The sequence below is a fragment of the Biomphalaria glabrata genome, chromosome 12 (genome assembly GCF_947242115.1).
Source record: "Biomphalaria glabrata chromosome 12, xgBioGlab47.1, whole genome shotgun sequence".
Taxonomy (NCBI): domain Eukaryota; kingdom Metazoa; phylum Mollusca; class Gastropoda; family Planorbidae; genus Biomphalaria; species Biomphalaria glabrata.
The window spans coordinates 35,325,320-35,341,749 of record NC_074722.1 but is presented as its reverse complement, the minus strand read 5'-3'; the positions used below and the strand labels follow the sequence as shown (position 1 = coordinate 35,341,749).

General features: G+C 34.6%; 1 protein-coding gene across 6 annotated transcripts in view; it reads left to right on the top strand.

Annotated features, from left to right (window-relative positions):
• Positions 1–11,752, top strand: part of LOC106069803 (beta-adrenergic receptor kinase 2-like) — a 97,494-nt gene extending 85,742 nt beyond the window's left edge. For 4 of the 6 annotated variants that reach the window (XM_056005566.1, XM_056005565.1, XM_056005569.1 and 1 more), the window contains 5 exons: positions 38–200; positions 721–878; positions 4,659–4,772; positions 6,341–6,506; positions 8,749–11,752. In XM_056005566.1, the coding sequence (XP_055861541.1) occupies positions 38–200; positions 721–878; positions 4,659–4,772; positions 6,341–6,506; positions 8,749–8,804 (657 nt within the window). In that variant the 3' untranslated portion in view covers positions 8,805–11,752. Of the gene's footprint in view, positions 1–37; positions 201–720; positions 879–4,658; positions 4,773–6,340 lie in introns of all 6 variants that reach the window. The other 2 variants (XM_056005567.1, XM_056005570.1) reach the window with 1 other exon arrangement.
• The last annotated feature ends 4,678 nt before the right edge of the window (positions 11,753–16,430 follow it).

The window sequence follows — 16,430 nt, the reverse complement described above, 5'->3', positions numbered from 1 at the left end:
TTGAATCTATATCTGTTTTTTTGTTTTTTTGATGTAGCTGACTGAAGCTGACCAGGACTTGTACAAAAATTTTCCTCTGGTTGTGTCTGAGAGGTGGCAACACGAAGTGGCCGAGACTGTGTTTGATGCCATCAACGCAGACACTGACAAGCTGGAACAGAAACGTAAACAGAAACCCAAGGGAGATGAAGTGGATCTAGGTGAGCCTGGCTAGTCCTGAAACTTTGTCGTAACTAGGAACAGTGCTGATGGGAAATCACATTTTGTGAGGGCTTGGTAGACTTTGTTCAATGTCTTGTAGAGATGCGAAGTGCGAGAAATAGTTGAAGGTTGAGCACATCAGAGCTCTAGAGGACTTCAGCTTTCATCAGATGGGATTTTTATCCCTTGCGCTCTCTAGGGCAGATGATTTAAAGGTCATCTCCTTCTATGGCGGGCAGCTAATGAGTGTGTTATGGGGCCAGATAATGACCAATTGGCTTTACTTTCCCCAACTAATGTCAGGTACCCATTAGAAAGGGTAGACTCAGGCATTCTAAAAAAAAGCTAAATTTTGAAATTAAATTCCAGTCTTCACTGGTATTTAAACCTGAAACTTCTAGGCTAAGTGCTTTACCACTCATTCTAGAATATTCCTTAGAACTTCAGAAGTTGTTTACATTTTTAAAAATGAAAACTTTTCTGAGTACTTTTGTTTCAATTTTTAATGTAATTTTTCAGCTGGGCCAACAGACTGCATTGTTGAAGGAGAGGTTCTCAAATTAGGTGGCCCTTTCAACCAGTCCTGGTCTAAAAAACACTTAAAGCTGTACCCCAACAGATTAGAGTTTTACCAGAAGTCTAGAGATGGCACAGTGCCCAAGGGGAAAGCAGTGGAGGTTAGTGACATTTCTTTTGTGTTCAACCCTAGAGACATGGCACCAGTTTTCTTCTATGGAGTGTCTTATCTTAACTTATATAATACAGACGTTACTTCAAAAAAAGAAGATGATTACGTCCTACGCGTCATGCATTTGGTCATGCATATTAACCAATGACTTAAATTCTGCCAAGTCACTGGTTTTCCTGGCTAGCTCAGGCAACCCATTCCATGCTCTAATAGCACTAGGGAAGAAGGAGTATTTGTACAAATTTGTCCTAGCATATGGGACGAGGAATGTGCCTTTATCTTTGTGTCTTTCAGAGTATTTAATTAAATTTTGTTTTTGTATTTGAAGATTATGGTTCAGTGTTTTATGTATTATTGCTACTTTACTTTTGAGTCTTCTGTCCTGAAGGCTTTCTAAATTTAGTGATTTTACTAAAGGTGTTACTCTAGTCAAATGTGAATATTCGTTTGTTATGAATCTCACTGCTCTATTTTGTGTCTGTTCTAGTTTCTTAATGTTTTCTTGAGTTGAGGGGTCCCAAACAGAGGATGCATATTCTATTATTGGCCTAACCAAGGTTAAATAACATTTTAGTTTTATGTTCTTATTTGATTTATAGAAATTTCTTTTAATAAATCCTAATGCTTTGTTTGATTTTTTTGTAGTTTCATCAATATGTGGATTCCATGACAGTTTTTCATTTATTATAACACCTAGGTATTTTGCGTTTTTAGTCTGTGTTACTGGTTTGCCATGAATAAGATAAGTGGAATTAATTTGTTTTAGTTTTTTTGTTACTCTTAACAACTGACATTTTTCTGGGTGGAAAGACATGCTCCAATTTGATTCCCATTTCTGTAATTCATCTAATTCTCTTTGTAAAATATCTGTGTCTTGTGTTGTTTTTATTGTTCTATATATTATGCAATCGTCTGCAAATAATCTGACTTTTGTTCCTGAACTAATGCAATTTGGTAAATCATTTATGTAAATTAAAAATAGTAGTGGACCCAAGACTGTTCCTTGAGGTACACCTGAGTTTACTGTTATCTGTGTTGATTTAGAGCCATTTATTATTACAGTTTGTTCTCTCCCTATCAGAAAGTCTTTAATCCACTGATGCAGTGGACCATTAATGCCAAAATATTTTAATTTTTTAAGCAAACTATGGTGGTGAACTTTGTCAAAAGCCTTAGAAAAATCTAGTAAGATAGCATCTATTTGTTCACTATTATCTAAACCTTTTGAAAAATCATCAATTAGTCCTATTAGTTGTGTTTCACATGATCTATATTTTTCCTAAAGCCATGTTGGTATGGTGTGAGGACATTATGTTTGTCTAAGTGGTTTATGATGTTGCTACATATTATGTGTTCTAGGATTTTACATGTGATGCTGGTAAGTGATGCTGGTCTGTAGTTTCCTGGGTCAGATTTTTCTCCTTTTTTAAATAGGGGGGTGACATTAGCTTCTTTCCAGTCCTTTGGTACTCTGCCCTGGTTAAGTGAAGCCTGAAAGAGTATTTTGAACACTGGGGCTAGCTCATTACTTAGTTCTTTGAGTAATCTAGCTGGAATACCATCAGGTCCAGAAGCTTTATTTGGTTTGGTGTTGGCTAATAGTTTTTGAATTCCATTTTCTTGTACTACTATATCTTCTATGTTGTCTACTTGGTTCAAATTCAGTAATATGTCTTTGTCTCCTGGGGCTGAGAATGCTGATGCAAAGTATTTGTTTAGAATGTTTGCTTTAGTTTCATTATCATTATGTATTATGTTATGTTCATCTTTTAATGGCGCTACGCCTGTTGTTTCCATTTTCTTAGACTTAATGTATGACCATAGGTTTTTGTTGTTATCTTTAGATATTACATTGTTTATGTATTCACTCTGCAGCTGTCTGCTTACTTTTTGGGTTAAGTGTTTAATTTTTATATACTTTTGTAAACTCTTTCTGCATTAGTTTCTTTAAATTTTCTATAGAGGTTTTCCTTCTGTTTACAAAGCTTCTTTAGTCTATTATTAAACCAGCATTTATTTATTTTGTTTGATGTGTATTTAGTTGGTATATGATTTTCTATAATGCTTTTAAGATGGTTTTTAATGAAATTCCAGAGGTCATCGACTGGTTGGTTAATGTTTTTTTCTAATAAGAATGTTTGTTGAAAGTTTAATGCAGCTTGGTGTAGTTGTGTTAGGTTACATTTATTCCAGAGTAAGATTTTTCTTTTGGGTTTTGTATTGGCTACTGCTTTTATCTGACTGTGTATTTTGATGATCTCATGGTCTGATAGACCAGTGATAAGATCATAATCAACTACTAATCCAGGTCTGTTGGTTAAGAAGAGATCTAATGTGTTGTTTAATCTAGTTGGCTTTTTAATGATTTGATCTAAACTTAGGTTGTGTAAAGTGTCTATGAAAAGCTCATTTATGTCCTTAAGGTTTTGGTGTTTATCTATGGTTAGTGTTTTCCAATTTATATCAGGTAGGTTGAAATCACCCATAATCCAAAAAACTGCATTTTTATTTGTCTCTTTAAGTGTAGTAATCTGATTACATAGTTCCTGCATGTATTCTAAACTAGAATTTGGTGGTCTGTAAATGCTGCCTATTATTAGGGATGTTGAGGTGGTATTAATTTTACAAAATGTTGATTCTATATTTTTTGAGTTAGGTAAGGTAATTTCTTCTGCTATGAGAGTGTTTTTTATTGCTAAAAGAACTCCTCCATGATTATCAGCCCTATCTTTTCTAAAAATTTCATAATTACTATTGAAAATTTCTGCATTATAAATTTCAGGATGTAGTGGTATATAATACATAACACTTAAATCTAGTGTTGTTCATTCAGACATTTCAAACTGATTTGAATACCTCTTGTAATAATAAACTTAAAAGTAAACTATTGGATACAGATTTTGAAAAGTGACTACTGAAATAAAAGATAATTTTTATTAAAGGCAATCATAATTGTGGGGAACCATTTTGTTTCTAAATCTTCAATAATAATATTTAATCTCCACAGTAGTCATACGTTTTTGGTGTAATCTGAGGGGAGGGGGAAACACTATTGGTTTTGTGCTGTCAGTTTGTATGTTACAGTTAGAGTTCAATAAAAGTGATTGTGATGGCCAGGTCATAGAATTCCTGTACAACCTCCAACAAAGATATGTTGATGAAAGTGGGGGGTCCTCTCACATTAGTCTTCTTTTTAGGCCTGGGGGAAACAAGATCTTAATGACTGGAGCTCCTCTTAATGTCACTACTGCACCATCTACTATTAGCATCATTCTAACATATTCTAGAAACGTCTATGGCAAAGACTAAACGTGAAAAATATTGACAAATGTCTTGTATAACTTGTGTTAACTTTAAGATTGATACATTTCGTGTAAGCTACCTGCTTGAATGAGTTAAGTCTTTCCTGTATAGATTTCTTTATATTTAGGAAAATACACATTTGCCCCTCAAAATACATTTCCATATCTGGGAATACACATTTCCAATTTGGCATGTAGGCATCTCTGAAATATATGTTTATACCTACAACAGCTTCTTATGCTCTTTTGTATTTAAAAGCTACGTTACCAGTATGCATATTGTTTGCATATGTAAATTTTTTGTTTTGTTTTAACCTTTAATTTTGTACCTGTCAACATTTTACGACAAGAAATGTCCAGAACTAGTTTTTCTCCTCATTCAGATAGCATGCAATCATTAGGCTTAATCTATAAGTTTTGGGATACCTTTCTGACATGTGACTAATTTGTTATGTTCTCTCTCTCAGCTCTACTCTATGCTGGATATCAAGGAAGTGCTGCCCGAGTTCCAGAAGTATCAGAAGATGGAGAACTGTATTGTGTTGAATTTAAAAACAGATAAAATCATCATTACTTCACCTGTAAGTACATTCTCACTTGCAACGTAATTGTTTAAAAGACTCTACCGTAATTTTTAAAAGACTCTACCGTAATTTTTAAAAGACTCTACCGTAATTTTTACAAGACTCTAACGTAATTTTTACAAGACTCTAACGTAATTTTTAAAAGACTCTACCGTAATTTTTCAAAGACTCTAACGTAATTTTTAAAAGACTACCGTAATTTTTAAAAGACTCTACCGTACTTTTTAAAAGACTCTACCGTGTGATCATGGTCTTGGTAGGCTGCTTATAAACACAACGCTGAGACATAATTAAATCTCAGGTATTCTCAAAAGTCTACTTTAGCATTCGATAAGTGGACTACAAACATAGACAAGGACCCTATGAGAAAAAGATTTCAAGTTGGGTGTGAACATTGAAACTTAAGTTGTTGTCTTTTTTGTGTGAACATTGTTCATGTCTTTGCACCTAATTTGGTGAGAAATAGCTACAAGGTCGCCCTGTTAACATAGAAGGTCGCCCTGTTAACATACAAGGTTGCCCTGTTAGCACTGTAGGTGTATTACTTTAACACATGTTAGTAAACCTTTCTGAGCCTAATTTAGGTACCAAAGAAAGGCCAGATGAAGTCTTAAGAATTATTTAATAGAAAAAAAGGTTTCAATACAATTTAAAAAAAATAAATTTGAAATGTGTTTACAAAGAATTAGGTACAAGCAGAAGTATTATTTTAAAGGGTTACCAAACTTTTAATTCAGTCAAAATATATGATACGTTCCCCTTATTTATTTAAAGTGCATTGTTAACTTAAACTCCACTTGCAATCATTTTATGTGCTAGTGCCTATTAAAATGAAATCAAGAAATAAATTAAGAAGAATCGAAGGACATGAGAAAAGCTCTAACACTTTCACTTTCTTTTTGATTGAATCTCCTTGGATTAGATTTACTTGCTTAGACTTATATCTTCCCGCGCCATGTCCATTGGACAGCAAGCTGTCTCCACAAAGATCTGTCACTTGCGATGTCTGTAGCCTCTTCCTACCTGGTGTCCACTGTTCTGAGTTCCTCTATGAAAGTGTGGTACCAAGTTATATGAGGACGTCCCTATTTGTGCTTTTCTCATATTGGCTCCCATGTCTTTGCAACTCTTGATATGTGTAATTCATGTCCTGCAAAACCCCATGCAACACTTGGTCACAACCTCATTAAGTGGTTGAGTCCCAGTTTGCATCCCAGTTTGGCATAGGATTTCTTTGTTCAAAACCTTATCTCTGCAACCGACTCCTAAAATCCATCTTAGCCCTTTTTGTTGAGACACAATTGGTCTTAGATGTGATAGATATGTTGTCAAAAGAAACAAAATATCCACAACATGTTTTATATGAAAAAAAAAGATCTAAAAACAATGCACATTACAGAAAATAGATTCAATGAGTGATATCCTTGTGCCCTTAACCATATAATACTATATATGAATGAATGAGCTGAGGTCAAAGACAGACTTGATTTTGTTCACAAATGTAGCACTTACTTGTTTATATTATTGGACCACAATTAAGTCAAAACTTGCTGTTGTATTTCTAGGACAAGGTTTTGATCAACCAGTGGAAAGATGAAATCATTCAAGGGTTTAACCTGTCCACACAGATTGTAGCCACAATGAACAAAAAAGCCAGCAAGTTGTATGGTTCTGATATCCCAGGATCTCCCAGCACAGAGAGCCTACGGAATCCACTGGAACATCGTAATAGTAATGGCAACGGCAGTAGTTAGCTTATTTGTTTCAATTTTTTTGTCTGGATTATTGCATTCATGTTCCTACATTGTTTGCTTTGTCTCAAACTGACCTACAGGTTTCTTTTTTTTTTTTTTTTTTTTTTTTTTTTTTTTGTGTCCATCATTGTATTTGTTTATGAATTGAAATTGAGAAGTTACTCTTGATTTGTTCATAACTGTTATAACAAAGTTGATTTTGTCTGTTGATTGTAAACATTTTTTTTTTTTTTTTTATGGATTGACCAGCCTGTGTGTAGCAAGACAGCAAAGAAAACCTGCACCTCTGAAATAGAACCACAAAAGATTAAAAGAGTTTGATTTCTTATAATAGAGATAAGTTGGGTTAGAACGTGCTGCATTTAGAACTTCCATTTCTTTCTTATTCATTTTCTTTTTTTTTATATGTAATAACTGAAAGTGAAAAGAAGCTATATAAAATTGTCGTGTTAGATTCCTTGCTGCTGACATGACCAGTTTGTTTCTCAAGTGTAACAGTCACTGTAACATTGTTCTAGCAAGTGACGCAGTTTTTTTTATCGGCAGTTCACTTCTTCCCCCACCTTCTACATTTGGCTCCCTCCCCCTCTGGCGATTGCAAATTCAAAGAAAAACTTGACTGTTGATGGGAAGGGCTGGTGTGTTTGAAAAAAAAAACTGCTTTTCCTGTGATATATTGACATATTAATTTGAATCAGTTCACCAGTCTGTTGCATTGGACTGTGAGGACCTCCGTGTTCAGTCTAGTAGACACAAGCAGTTGGACAAATGTTTCCTTTGTAGTTGGTTATCCATGATATTCAAATGAACACATTTTATAAATATTATGAATTGGCTATGAAGTTTTATATTTAGCAAGATTATCTCTGTATGTCACATGTTATTGACGCCATTACTGATGGTGACTAGTAATAGTTTTAGCAAGAATATTAAGAAAATCTTTGTCAAAACATATTATACGTGTTTCTGACAGCAGTAACATTGATCTTTTTTTAAAGGTTTTCTGTGTATGTCACATTCTTGGCAATGTCAATGTTTTTTGATAAAGCAAATTTTTTTTATTTAGTGGTTTTAGAAAAATATTGAAATCCATTTACCCCGAGTCTCGACCAGTGTATAACTAGGGAAACATTATGTAGCAGTATTGTAGGTGTGGTAGTGACCAGTTGTTGACATGACAAGACTCAATCTCAGCTGACTTTCCATTCTACTCTAGTCCCCTTGAGCGGCTCTCATTGCTACGCAATACTTAGAAGCAGATCATAGTTACAACGCACCACAGAGACCTCTGGATTTCACTCATGGCTGCATGCATACGGCACTTTGCAATAGTCCTCCTAGCTGGCGCTGAAGATGGCTATATACTGCAATAGTTCTCTAGTTGGCGCTGAAGGTGGCTATATACTGCAATAGTTCTCTAGTTGGGGCTGATAGCTTCATATACACTTTACGATAGTCCCCGTCTCCCCCCCCCCCCCCCCAGTTGGCTTTCATTGCTACATGAATGTTGGTTTTAATTGCTTTTTTTTTTTTTTTCTCAAGTTTGTTTTTTATCAATTAATCAAATTTTTTTTTTTTTTTCATTGTGAAAGCTTTTCTACAGATCTGATATTTGCTGGAAATGTTCTCAGTTATGCTGGTAAAATTCTTTAAGAACACATCGAATAGATTGATAGTTAGGATGAAAAGATAACATTATTTTTTTTTTTAATGATTCTATTGAGCTGGTCTTATTCAAAGGATAGAATATAATTCTGTGAAGAAGTCAATTTATAAAAACCCCAATATTTTGTGTAAACATGTTATTAGTTCTCTAAACTTACAAGATGCTGGCTCCATGTAGACATTGGTTCCAACAGCTGCAGAAATGTCATTTTTATGATTAGGCAAAATATACAGAATGCTGTGTACCTTTGACCTTTTCATTGTTGTCTTTATTTAAACTTACACTTCTTGGTGGTTACTGTTCTCTACGGACTGATATTCCAGTCTGTGGATAAGACCTTTTGGTCTGTAGATTATCATGACATAATTGAGTCACCATGATATTTATTTCAAAGTTGGGGATTGGTACGAGCAGCAGTGCTGCCAAAAATGTTTTTCATGTTTTTCCCTATTCCCCAATAAAAAAAATAATATATTTTGTTAATTATGTCCTTTTTTTTTTGCTTTTTTTTTAAAAAAAAAGTCTGTTATGTCGGCCCTCGCTGTATTTTCAGGACACTCAAAATGTCGGAAGTTACTTCACTGCTTCTGTCCTTGCTTCCCCAAGTAGAGCCCCACAGACTATTTGAATTGTAATGTTGTTCTGTTAGTTTTATGTAAACCCCAATGCAAGAGAATTGTGAGAATCCCTTGGTCCCTGATCAATTGCCCAGCTAAAGAAGGAGAGACTGAAAGAAAATGAACATTTTTCTGAACACCTTAACTAACTTTGGTGAATTGAAGGTGAACAAACATTTTTGTTTTGTTTCTTGAGTTCTGTTCAGTTTTTACTTTGCAGTGTCCCTTTAATTTTGTTCTTGTTTTTAAATTTAGTGCAAGAAAAAAAAAAAAGTGGGGGGGGGGGGGGGGGGGGGGAATGAGATCAGCATCAAAGTAATTAGGCTGTGATTTCATTTGTTGTCTAATTTGACTCATTTTTTTTTTTTTTTAAGTTTTGTTTTATTATATTGTTGATTTATGTTTTCACATTTTGCTGAGTCATTGTTGATCAGTTTTGAGTTCAAGTATACGAAACTATGTCCTAAAAGACTCGTTTTTAGTTATTTGTTCTTTTTAACTCATTATGTCCCCTCGTATTTTAGGTCAGCCATCTTATCAGGACAGCTGTTTCATAGAACTTATTATTTAATACCATGCTATGCTTTTGGCATATATTTTGAGTTCCCGTCTGCTATTGCTTGTCTATTTAAACAAACAAACAAACAAAAATCTCTGGTCTTGATAGTTCTGAGACCGTATGTTCTATACATGAACACATTCGCCATTATCTCATTGATATTATGTTTAACCATGTTTACTTTATAACTTTGTTTTTGTATTCTTCACTTTTGATTAACAAATTTCTATAGCCTCAGTTGACCTGGAGTCCAGCTAAGGGGCATGACAGAATGGATCATTGTTTCTTTAAATTCTAATCCCCCCCACAGACCCTTGTCATGATAAGACATTTTTTTTGTTGTTGTATGCTTGTTTTACTTTAGAAACATTATTTATATTTTTTATGTCCCAGTGCAATATTCTAACTCTATGATTGGGGGAGAGTGAGTGGATGGGTGCTTCCGTTAATGGGTCAAGAATGGTCAGATCAGCACAAAATTACATAAAAAAAAAAAAAGGGGAGAAACTCTTTATTCTAATGATAGGTCTTGGCCTAAAGTTTTTAATTGTATGCAGTAGGATTAGTGTATGAGACCATGGTTTGATTCAAGTTGAACTTATCAGTGATGTTTCAGTACGAACTCAATTTTTTTTTTTTTTCATTTGAATGTGAAAGCTGTCTGCATTCGTTAGAAACATTTCCTCATGTTCCAACTGACCCTAGTCCCATACTGTGCGCTATAAATCTGATAGAATTAAAACTTTGAATATGTGGAGAGAATAAAAACAATAATATGTTTATTTCAATTTTTTTCGCTTTCAACTGACACTTTTGTCTCTTCAGGTTGTCTCTCTTCTCTGCCCTAGACCCCCCCCACCCACCCGCCCTCAAACCCTTCGCTGCAGGCAGTGATATCACTACAGCTGATCTGAGTGATAGACTATGATGTCAGAGGAACTCAACCAAATCTTTCATGTTTTTTTTTTGTTTTTCTTTTACGATGAGGTGCACATGAAGAAAATGTGTGGCTGTTGTTGTTTGTTGCATGCACAGAGGATCACATTGACGTAGTTGCAGATCTCTTTTTTAAGTTAGAAGATATTGTGACAGAGGTGATAGATTCTTTGTACATTTTGTTTGCTTGTATAACCCGGACTTAAAAACCAGATATCTAAGACCCTGACACATTTAGCTGCATTGGAAAGCGGGCTGAGAAGGTCTTGGATTTTGGTTTCTTTTTTTAAACAATAATTTGGGCTAACTCTCCATGGGTGTCTCGGGCAGGACATCAACTCTGTTCTGGTAGTAGCAAACTGGCTTTACCAATTTTGTTACTCTACATTTCAGTGTCCTTTTTTTTGAACTTGATCATGTGAATTTCGAATGCATGGAAACTCATCTATGTTTGTTACATTTGAAGTGAAGGTGGGGCTGTGTATGCTGAGTTTGCATATCTCTCTCTGTCTAAAGGGTTTCGTCTGCATTCAGACATTGGTCATCGCGCGGACAGAATTCATGTGTTCCTCTCCCTTTCGTTCTAAATGGCTTGAAAGTAATTTATTTCTCTTAGTCTAATTCTCTCTTATATTTGTATTATCTCAAACATTGTATATAAATATACTCATATCTATACATACATATACATATATATATATATATATATTAACTTGCACCTTTCAGTGTTGAGGATTTTATGAAACTTTTTTTTTTTTTTTTTTCTAATTTCAAATGATACAAATATTTCCTTGTAAATAATGACATCTTTTGAAGACAAAAAGTTGTTTTGAGAGCTGACTAGAGAGAACAAGTTTTATAAATGTGTTTTACTTTAGGTTGTCTATGACTGTATCGAGGAGTCTCCTCGATGGTTCTTGACATTTTTTTCACCCTTACACTAGTTTCTGTTTCTGTCAGGTATTGATAGTCCATGGCCCATGGAAAAGTGTGAAGTAAGTGTGTGAATCAAGAAATTTCTGTTCCCTGTGCCATGGATAACATCACCCACTATTTGTCCCCCCTTCAATTTCTCTCAACTGTGGATAATATCATCCCCCTCCCCCCCACTTTTGTTTTATATACTGGTACTCTCTGGGCTGTGGGTACCATCACCCTTACTTTTTGCCCTTTTCAATTGTTTTGTTGTTTTTACTTTCTAAGCTTTGACTAATCTGTGTGTGTGTGTGCGGCGTCATGTTTGCAAGACTGAAGTGTGTGTGTGTCAGGTGACTCTTTCATTGTTAACAGACATGTGACCTAGACTTTCCCCAGGATGTGACGGGGGCGGGGGGCCCTGTCCAATTTTCTCACACATTTCTAGATGTGATATCTTGCAAAAATTTAATGTTAATTTTTTTTTTTTTTTTTAAATAAGATTTGAAAATAAATCTTGTCATACAAAGTCTGCCTTGTACATTTTATTGATTTGTTGTTGTTGTTTTTACTTGAGTTTCTATCAACTCACACTGTCTGTCTGGTACAAAGTTTGAACAGGTTATTTCTTCCACAGTCATTCTGGGATCAAGTTGATACATTCAGCAATTATTTATCGTACCTAACAAAACATGAATCAGTAAGGAAATAAACAAATAAAATCACCAATTAGTAAAATAATTATTGGTAACAATTATTTTGATTGATATTGAATAAAGGAAATAAATTCTACATTATTGAGACATAGTTGTAAGGGCAGAATTCTTCCCCTAAGATAAGCTTTGTTTTTTTTAAAAAGGATTTTAAAGAAATGTTTTTGTTGTGATCTATTTTATCTTATTGTATTCCTAAATAAAGGAGCACTTGGGAGAATTTGTCCTAGCATACGGAATAAGAAAAGCTTTGATATTTCACTTTAATTAATTTGCCTGAAATAGCCAACATTTTCATGCATATCTGGTTCAAAAATGTTTGCCATAAACACACAAGCTGTCTGGTCGTGCTGAATGCACTGTTGTTCTGTCGTCTCGATGGTCCAGGGTTCAAACCCTGCCCGCTGCCATCCCTCGTCGTCCTGCGGGAGGTTTGGACTTGGAAGTAGATTATCCTTAACCCTGAAGGAACATCCGAAACGTCAGACATTTTACAAACAATGTACAGTTCTCTTGAAATGGAATACTAACAGCCTTTCAAAACATTTTTTAAACAAGATTTAACTACAAAAAAAAAACTACAACACACGTTTGAAATCTCTGGGTCGTCTGCCGTTTCACATTTGCATTACGCTAGACTCACCGCTAGATCATAGTGTGATTTCATCATCTTTACTGTCATTCCTTGTCACCATCATCTTGGAAACACACACACGCACATTGTCACGTCCCTAGTGACACCTCATTGTTTACAAAATGAGGACATTGTACCTATCTCAAATCAGGTCAGCGTACCCACGCTTAAATGCCAGAAAGACGCCGATTAAAACTTAGCTCAAGACTACAGCAGGGAAACAAAATTAACATAGCTTAAATTACAAAATACAGTTCCTAGTGACACCTCATTGTTCACAAAATGAGGACATTGTACCTATCTCAAATCAGGTCAGCGCACTCACGCTTCAATGCCAGAAAAACGCCGATTAAAGCTTAGTTCAAGGCTACAGCAGGGAAACATAATTAACAATCAAAACGAAAATTAAATGTAAACGGGTCAAGGAGTCAAGTATGGGTATTGAATTGTCACTGTTCTTTATCCTAAAGAAAGATATAAAAGGCGGAGTGTTAGCTTGAGAGGGAGAGAGCTAGAAAGTTAGGCTTAGAAGTCGCTAGTTTTTAAAGTAAATATTTACTCATTGATCATTTTCACTGAATCCTGTATCTGTTGTATATATCTTTGTACATACATTTATAGTTTCAAGTTCAAGTTTTAAATAATTAAAACTAAAGAAAACATATCAGCACTTTGTTACTTCATTACTTGTTAAAGTGTTTGAACTGTAATCAAGGCACCTCCGAACCCACATATGTCACAAGTTTATAGCATCAAGACCTGCCAGTTAAATAAACGTAATAAACACGTGACATAAATTAACATCCCTCTAAAAGCTCAGATGATTGGTCAAAATGTCTTCACGTCTACTTTGCAGAGGACAGAGTTTTTTTTTTTATCACATTCGTTAGGACAGTGGTCGAGAAACTTTTCATCCGAAAGAGCCAAATTTAAAAAAAATTACAAATCAAACTTTATTCAAAGAGCCATTTTTTAAAACGACTTTTTTTTATTAGGAGAGACATTTTGTTCAGAAATAATCAGAAAACAAAAAGTAAACTCCCGCGCTTACATTTCCTAAAATATCATTATAATACTACTTTGTATCATACCTATATAAAGATAGCATAATATTAAAACATATAAAGCCCCTCCTTCGTGATCGAAGATGTGCATATTTCTTAATCGCCTATGAACTCGAAGATGTAAAGTTCAATCCTCGCTTTTAAAATCCGGCCGCATACGTGGCATGGGTAGACCTGGTTAGTTGCAGATAGGCCTGCTTCTCGTCAGCTTTTTGTTGGTTCGGCGTTCCTTGACGCTGGCCACTCTCCTTGCTTCATATCTCAAGACTCCGAGACTCACAGCTTCCTGCAACGTTATAAACAGATACTCCACTAATGTGTAAATGGCTTTACACTTCCTTTTGAGGTCATAGCCTGGAATTATGGGTGAGCCAAGTTTGTCCTAGTCAAGATTCTAGCTTCTCATCGGTAAGCCGACATTTTTTTTTTCTTTACTCTTTGATAAGCTCATGACTGCTCCTGTTCGACCAAGATTGCTCACCAAAGTATTTAGACCAAAATAAGGAAAGAAAAGCAAATGCATGAGCTTGTGAGTCACGAATAAGCTTACCATCCCTGGTGTTTAGAATCAACAAATGTTCCCTCGTCAGATCTTTCAAAGCAGACCAATTGTGTTGTAAACTAAATGTACATTTATTTACTTCCGATAGCACCAAATCGACAGATACACATTCTGATATTGAACTCCACAATTTTTTTTTATCTAGCAACATTTCAAAGCTGCCATCATCTTTTTTTTTCTCTGTTACCCAGGCAGCCAGAGGTTTTTAACTCTTTCTCTCCGTAATTATCTTTCCACGTTTCGACGGAATACTTCATTTTGCTTATTACTATTTCACTACCCCTGTTATGATTCAGCTTCAATAGCTTTGTCGTTAGCTGTCAGAAAATATTTATTTGATATAGAATTTAAGGGAAATGCATGCTCTTTTTATATAATACAAAGTAAAGTTTATAAAAATTAAACATAAATTTAAATCAACGATGGGGCCGTCAATTAGGAGAGAAAGAGTTAACAAAGTCTAACTGCGTCATGGCCGTTTGCCTGGACGAGAGAGGAAATTGACAATACATAAATCAAACAAATCAAATTTAGCAAATTAGCTAATTAATTAGTGGTTATAAATTAATTTTGTTTTATATTGAAAAAAAAAGTTATGTAATCATTTATTTTTTGTTTATTTGTATACAATTTCTTTTTATTTTTAAAATATATTTTTTATTTGATTTATTAAACCAAGCCTAAGGCGATACGTCTATTATTTCCCTATCCCTATGTAGGCTAAGTATGCTTCAATCTGTCTGTGGTGTAACATGTTTACTTTAAGGTGCATCTTGTAACTCCAACTGAGGAATTACAAAATGAGGTCCACTCACAGCTCAAATAGTAAGGATTTTAGTAATCTAATAAAAATATTTTGTAAATATGTATATATTTATAATAACTTTGCCTTAATAAGAGTCAGTTGCGTCAAATGGAGAAAAATCCAGTAGGCTTACTATCTTGTTTAATGTAGCTGAATCTAGCCAGTATCAAATTCATATAACGTACATAAATTGGAGGAAAATGTGTGTTATACTCGTGACTCTTGGGTGTCAGTCGAATCGCACAATATGACACGAGGAAATGATTAAAACTGTAAGATTTAAACATTAAAGAGTGACTGACAGACAATCGGAGCGACAGGCAGCACAAACACAATTCTCTGCGTAGGTCGCCTTAAGCATACTACTCTAAAACATTTTTTTCAAAGCTTGTTGGAAGCATTGATTTTTGATTGAATTATACCCAAGTAATGTTCTTTATTATATAATTCCATTTAAGGTATTAGTAGATGTTACATCACTGATTAAGGTATTAGTAGATACTACATCTCTGCTTTAAGGTATTAGTAGATGCTACATCATTGATTAAGGTAGGCCTATTAGTAGATGCTACATCACTGATTTAATGTATTAGTAGATGCTACATCTCTGCTTTAATGTATTAGTAGATGCTACATCTCTGCTTTAATGTATTAGTAGATGCTACATAACTGATTAAGGTATTAGTAGATGCTACATCTCTGCTTTAATGTATTAGTAGATGCTATATCACTGATTAAGGTATTAGTAGATGCTACATCAGTGCTTTAAGGTATTAGTAGATGCTACATTACTGATTAAGGTATTAGTATATGTTACATGACTGCTTTTAAGGTATTAGTAGAGGCTTCATCACTGATTAAGGTATTAGTAGATGCTACATCATTGCTTTTAAGGTATTAGTAGATGATACATCACTGATTAAGGTAATAGTAGATGCTACATCACTGCTTTTAAGGTATTAGTAGATGCTACATCACTGATTAAGGTATTAGTAGATGCTACATCACTGATTAAGGTATTAGTAGATTATACATCTCTGCTTTAAGGTATTAGTAGATGCTACATCACAGCTTCTAGGGTATTGGTAGATGCTACATCTCTGCTTTAAGGTATTAGTAGATGCTACATCACTGATTAAGGTATTAGTAGATGCTACATCTCTGCTTTATGGTATTAGTAGATGCTACATCACTGATTAAGGTATTAGTAGATGATACATCTCTGGTTTACGGTATTAGTAGATGCTATATTACTGCTTTTAGGGTATTGGCAGATGATACATCTCTGCTTTAAGGTATTAGTAGATGCTACATTACTGCTTTTAGGGTATTGGCAGATGCTACATCACTGATTAAGGTATTAGTAGATGCTATATTACTGCTTTTAGGGTATTGGCAGATGCTACATCACTGATTAAGGTATTGGTAGA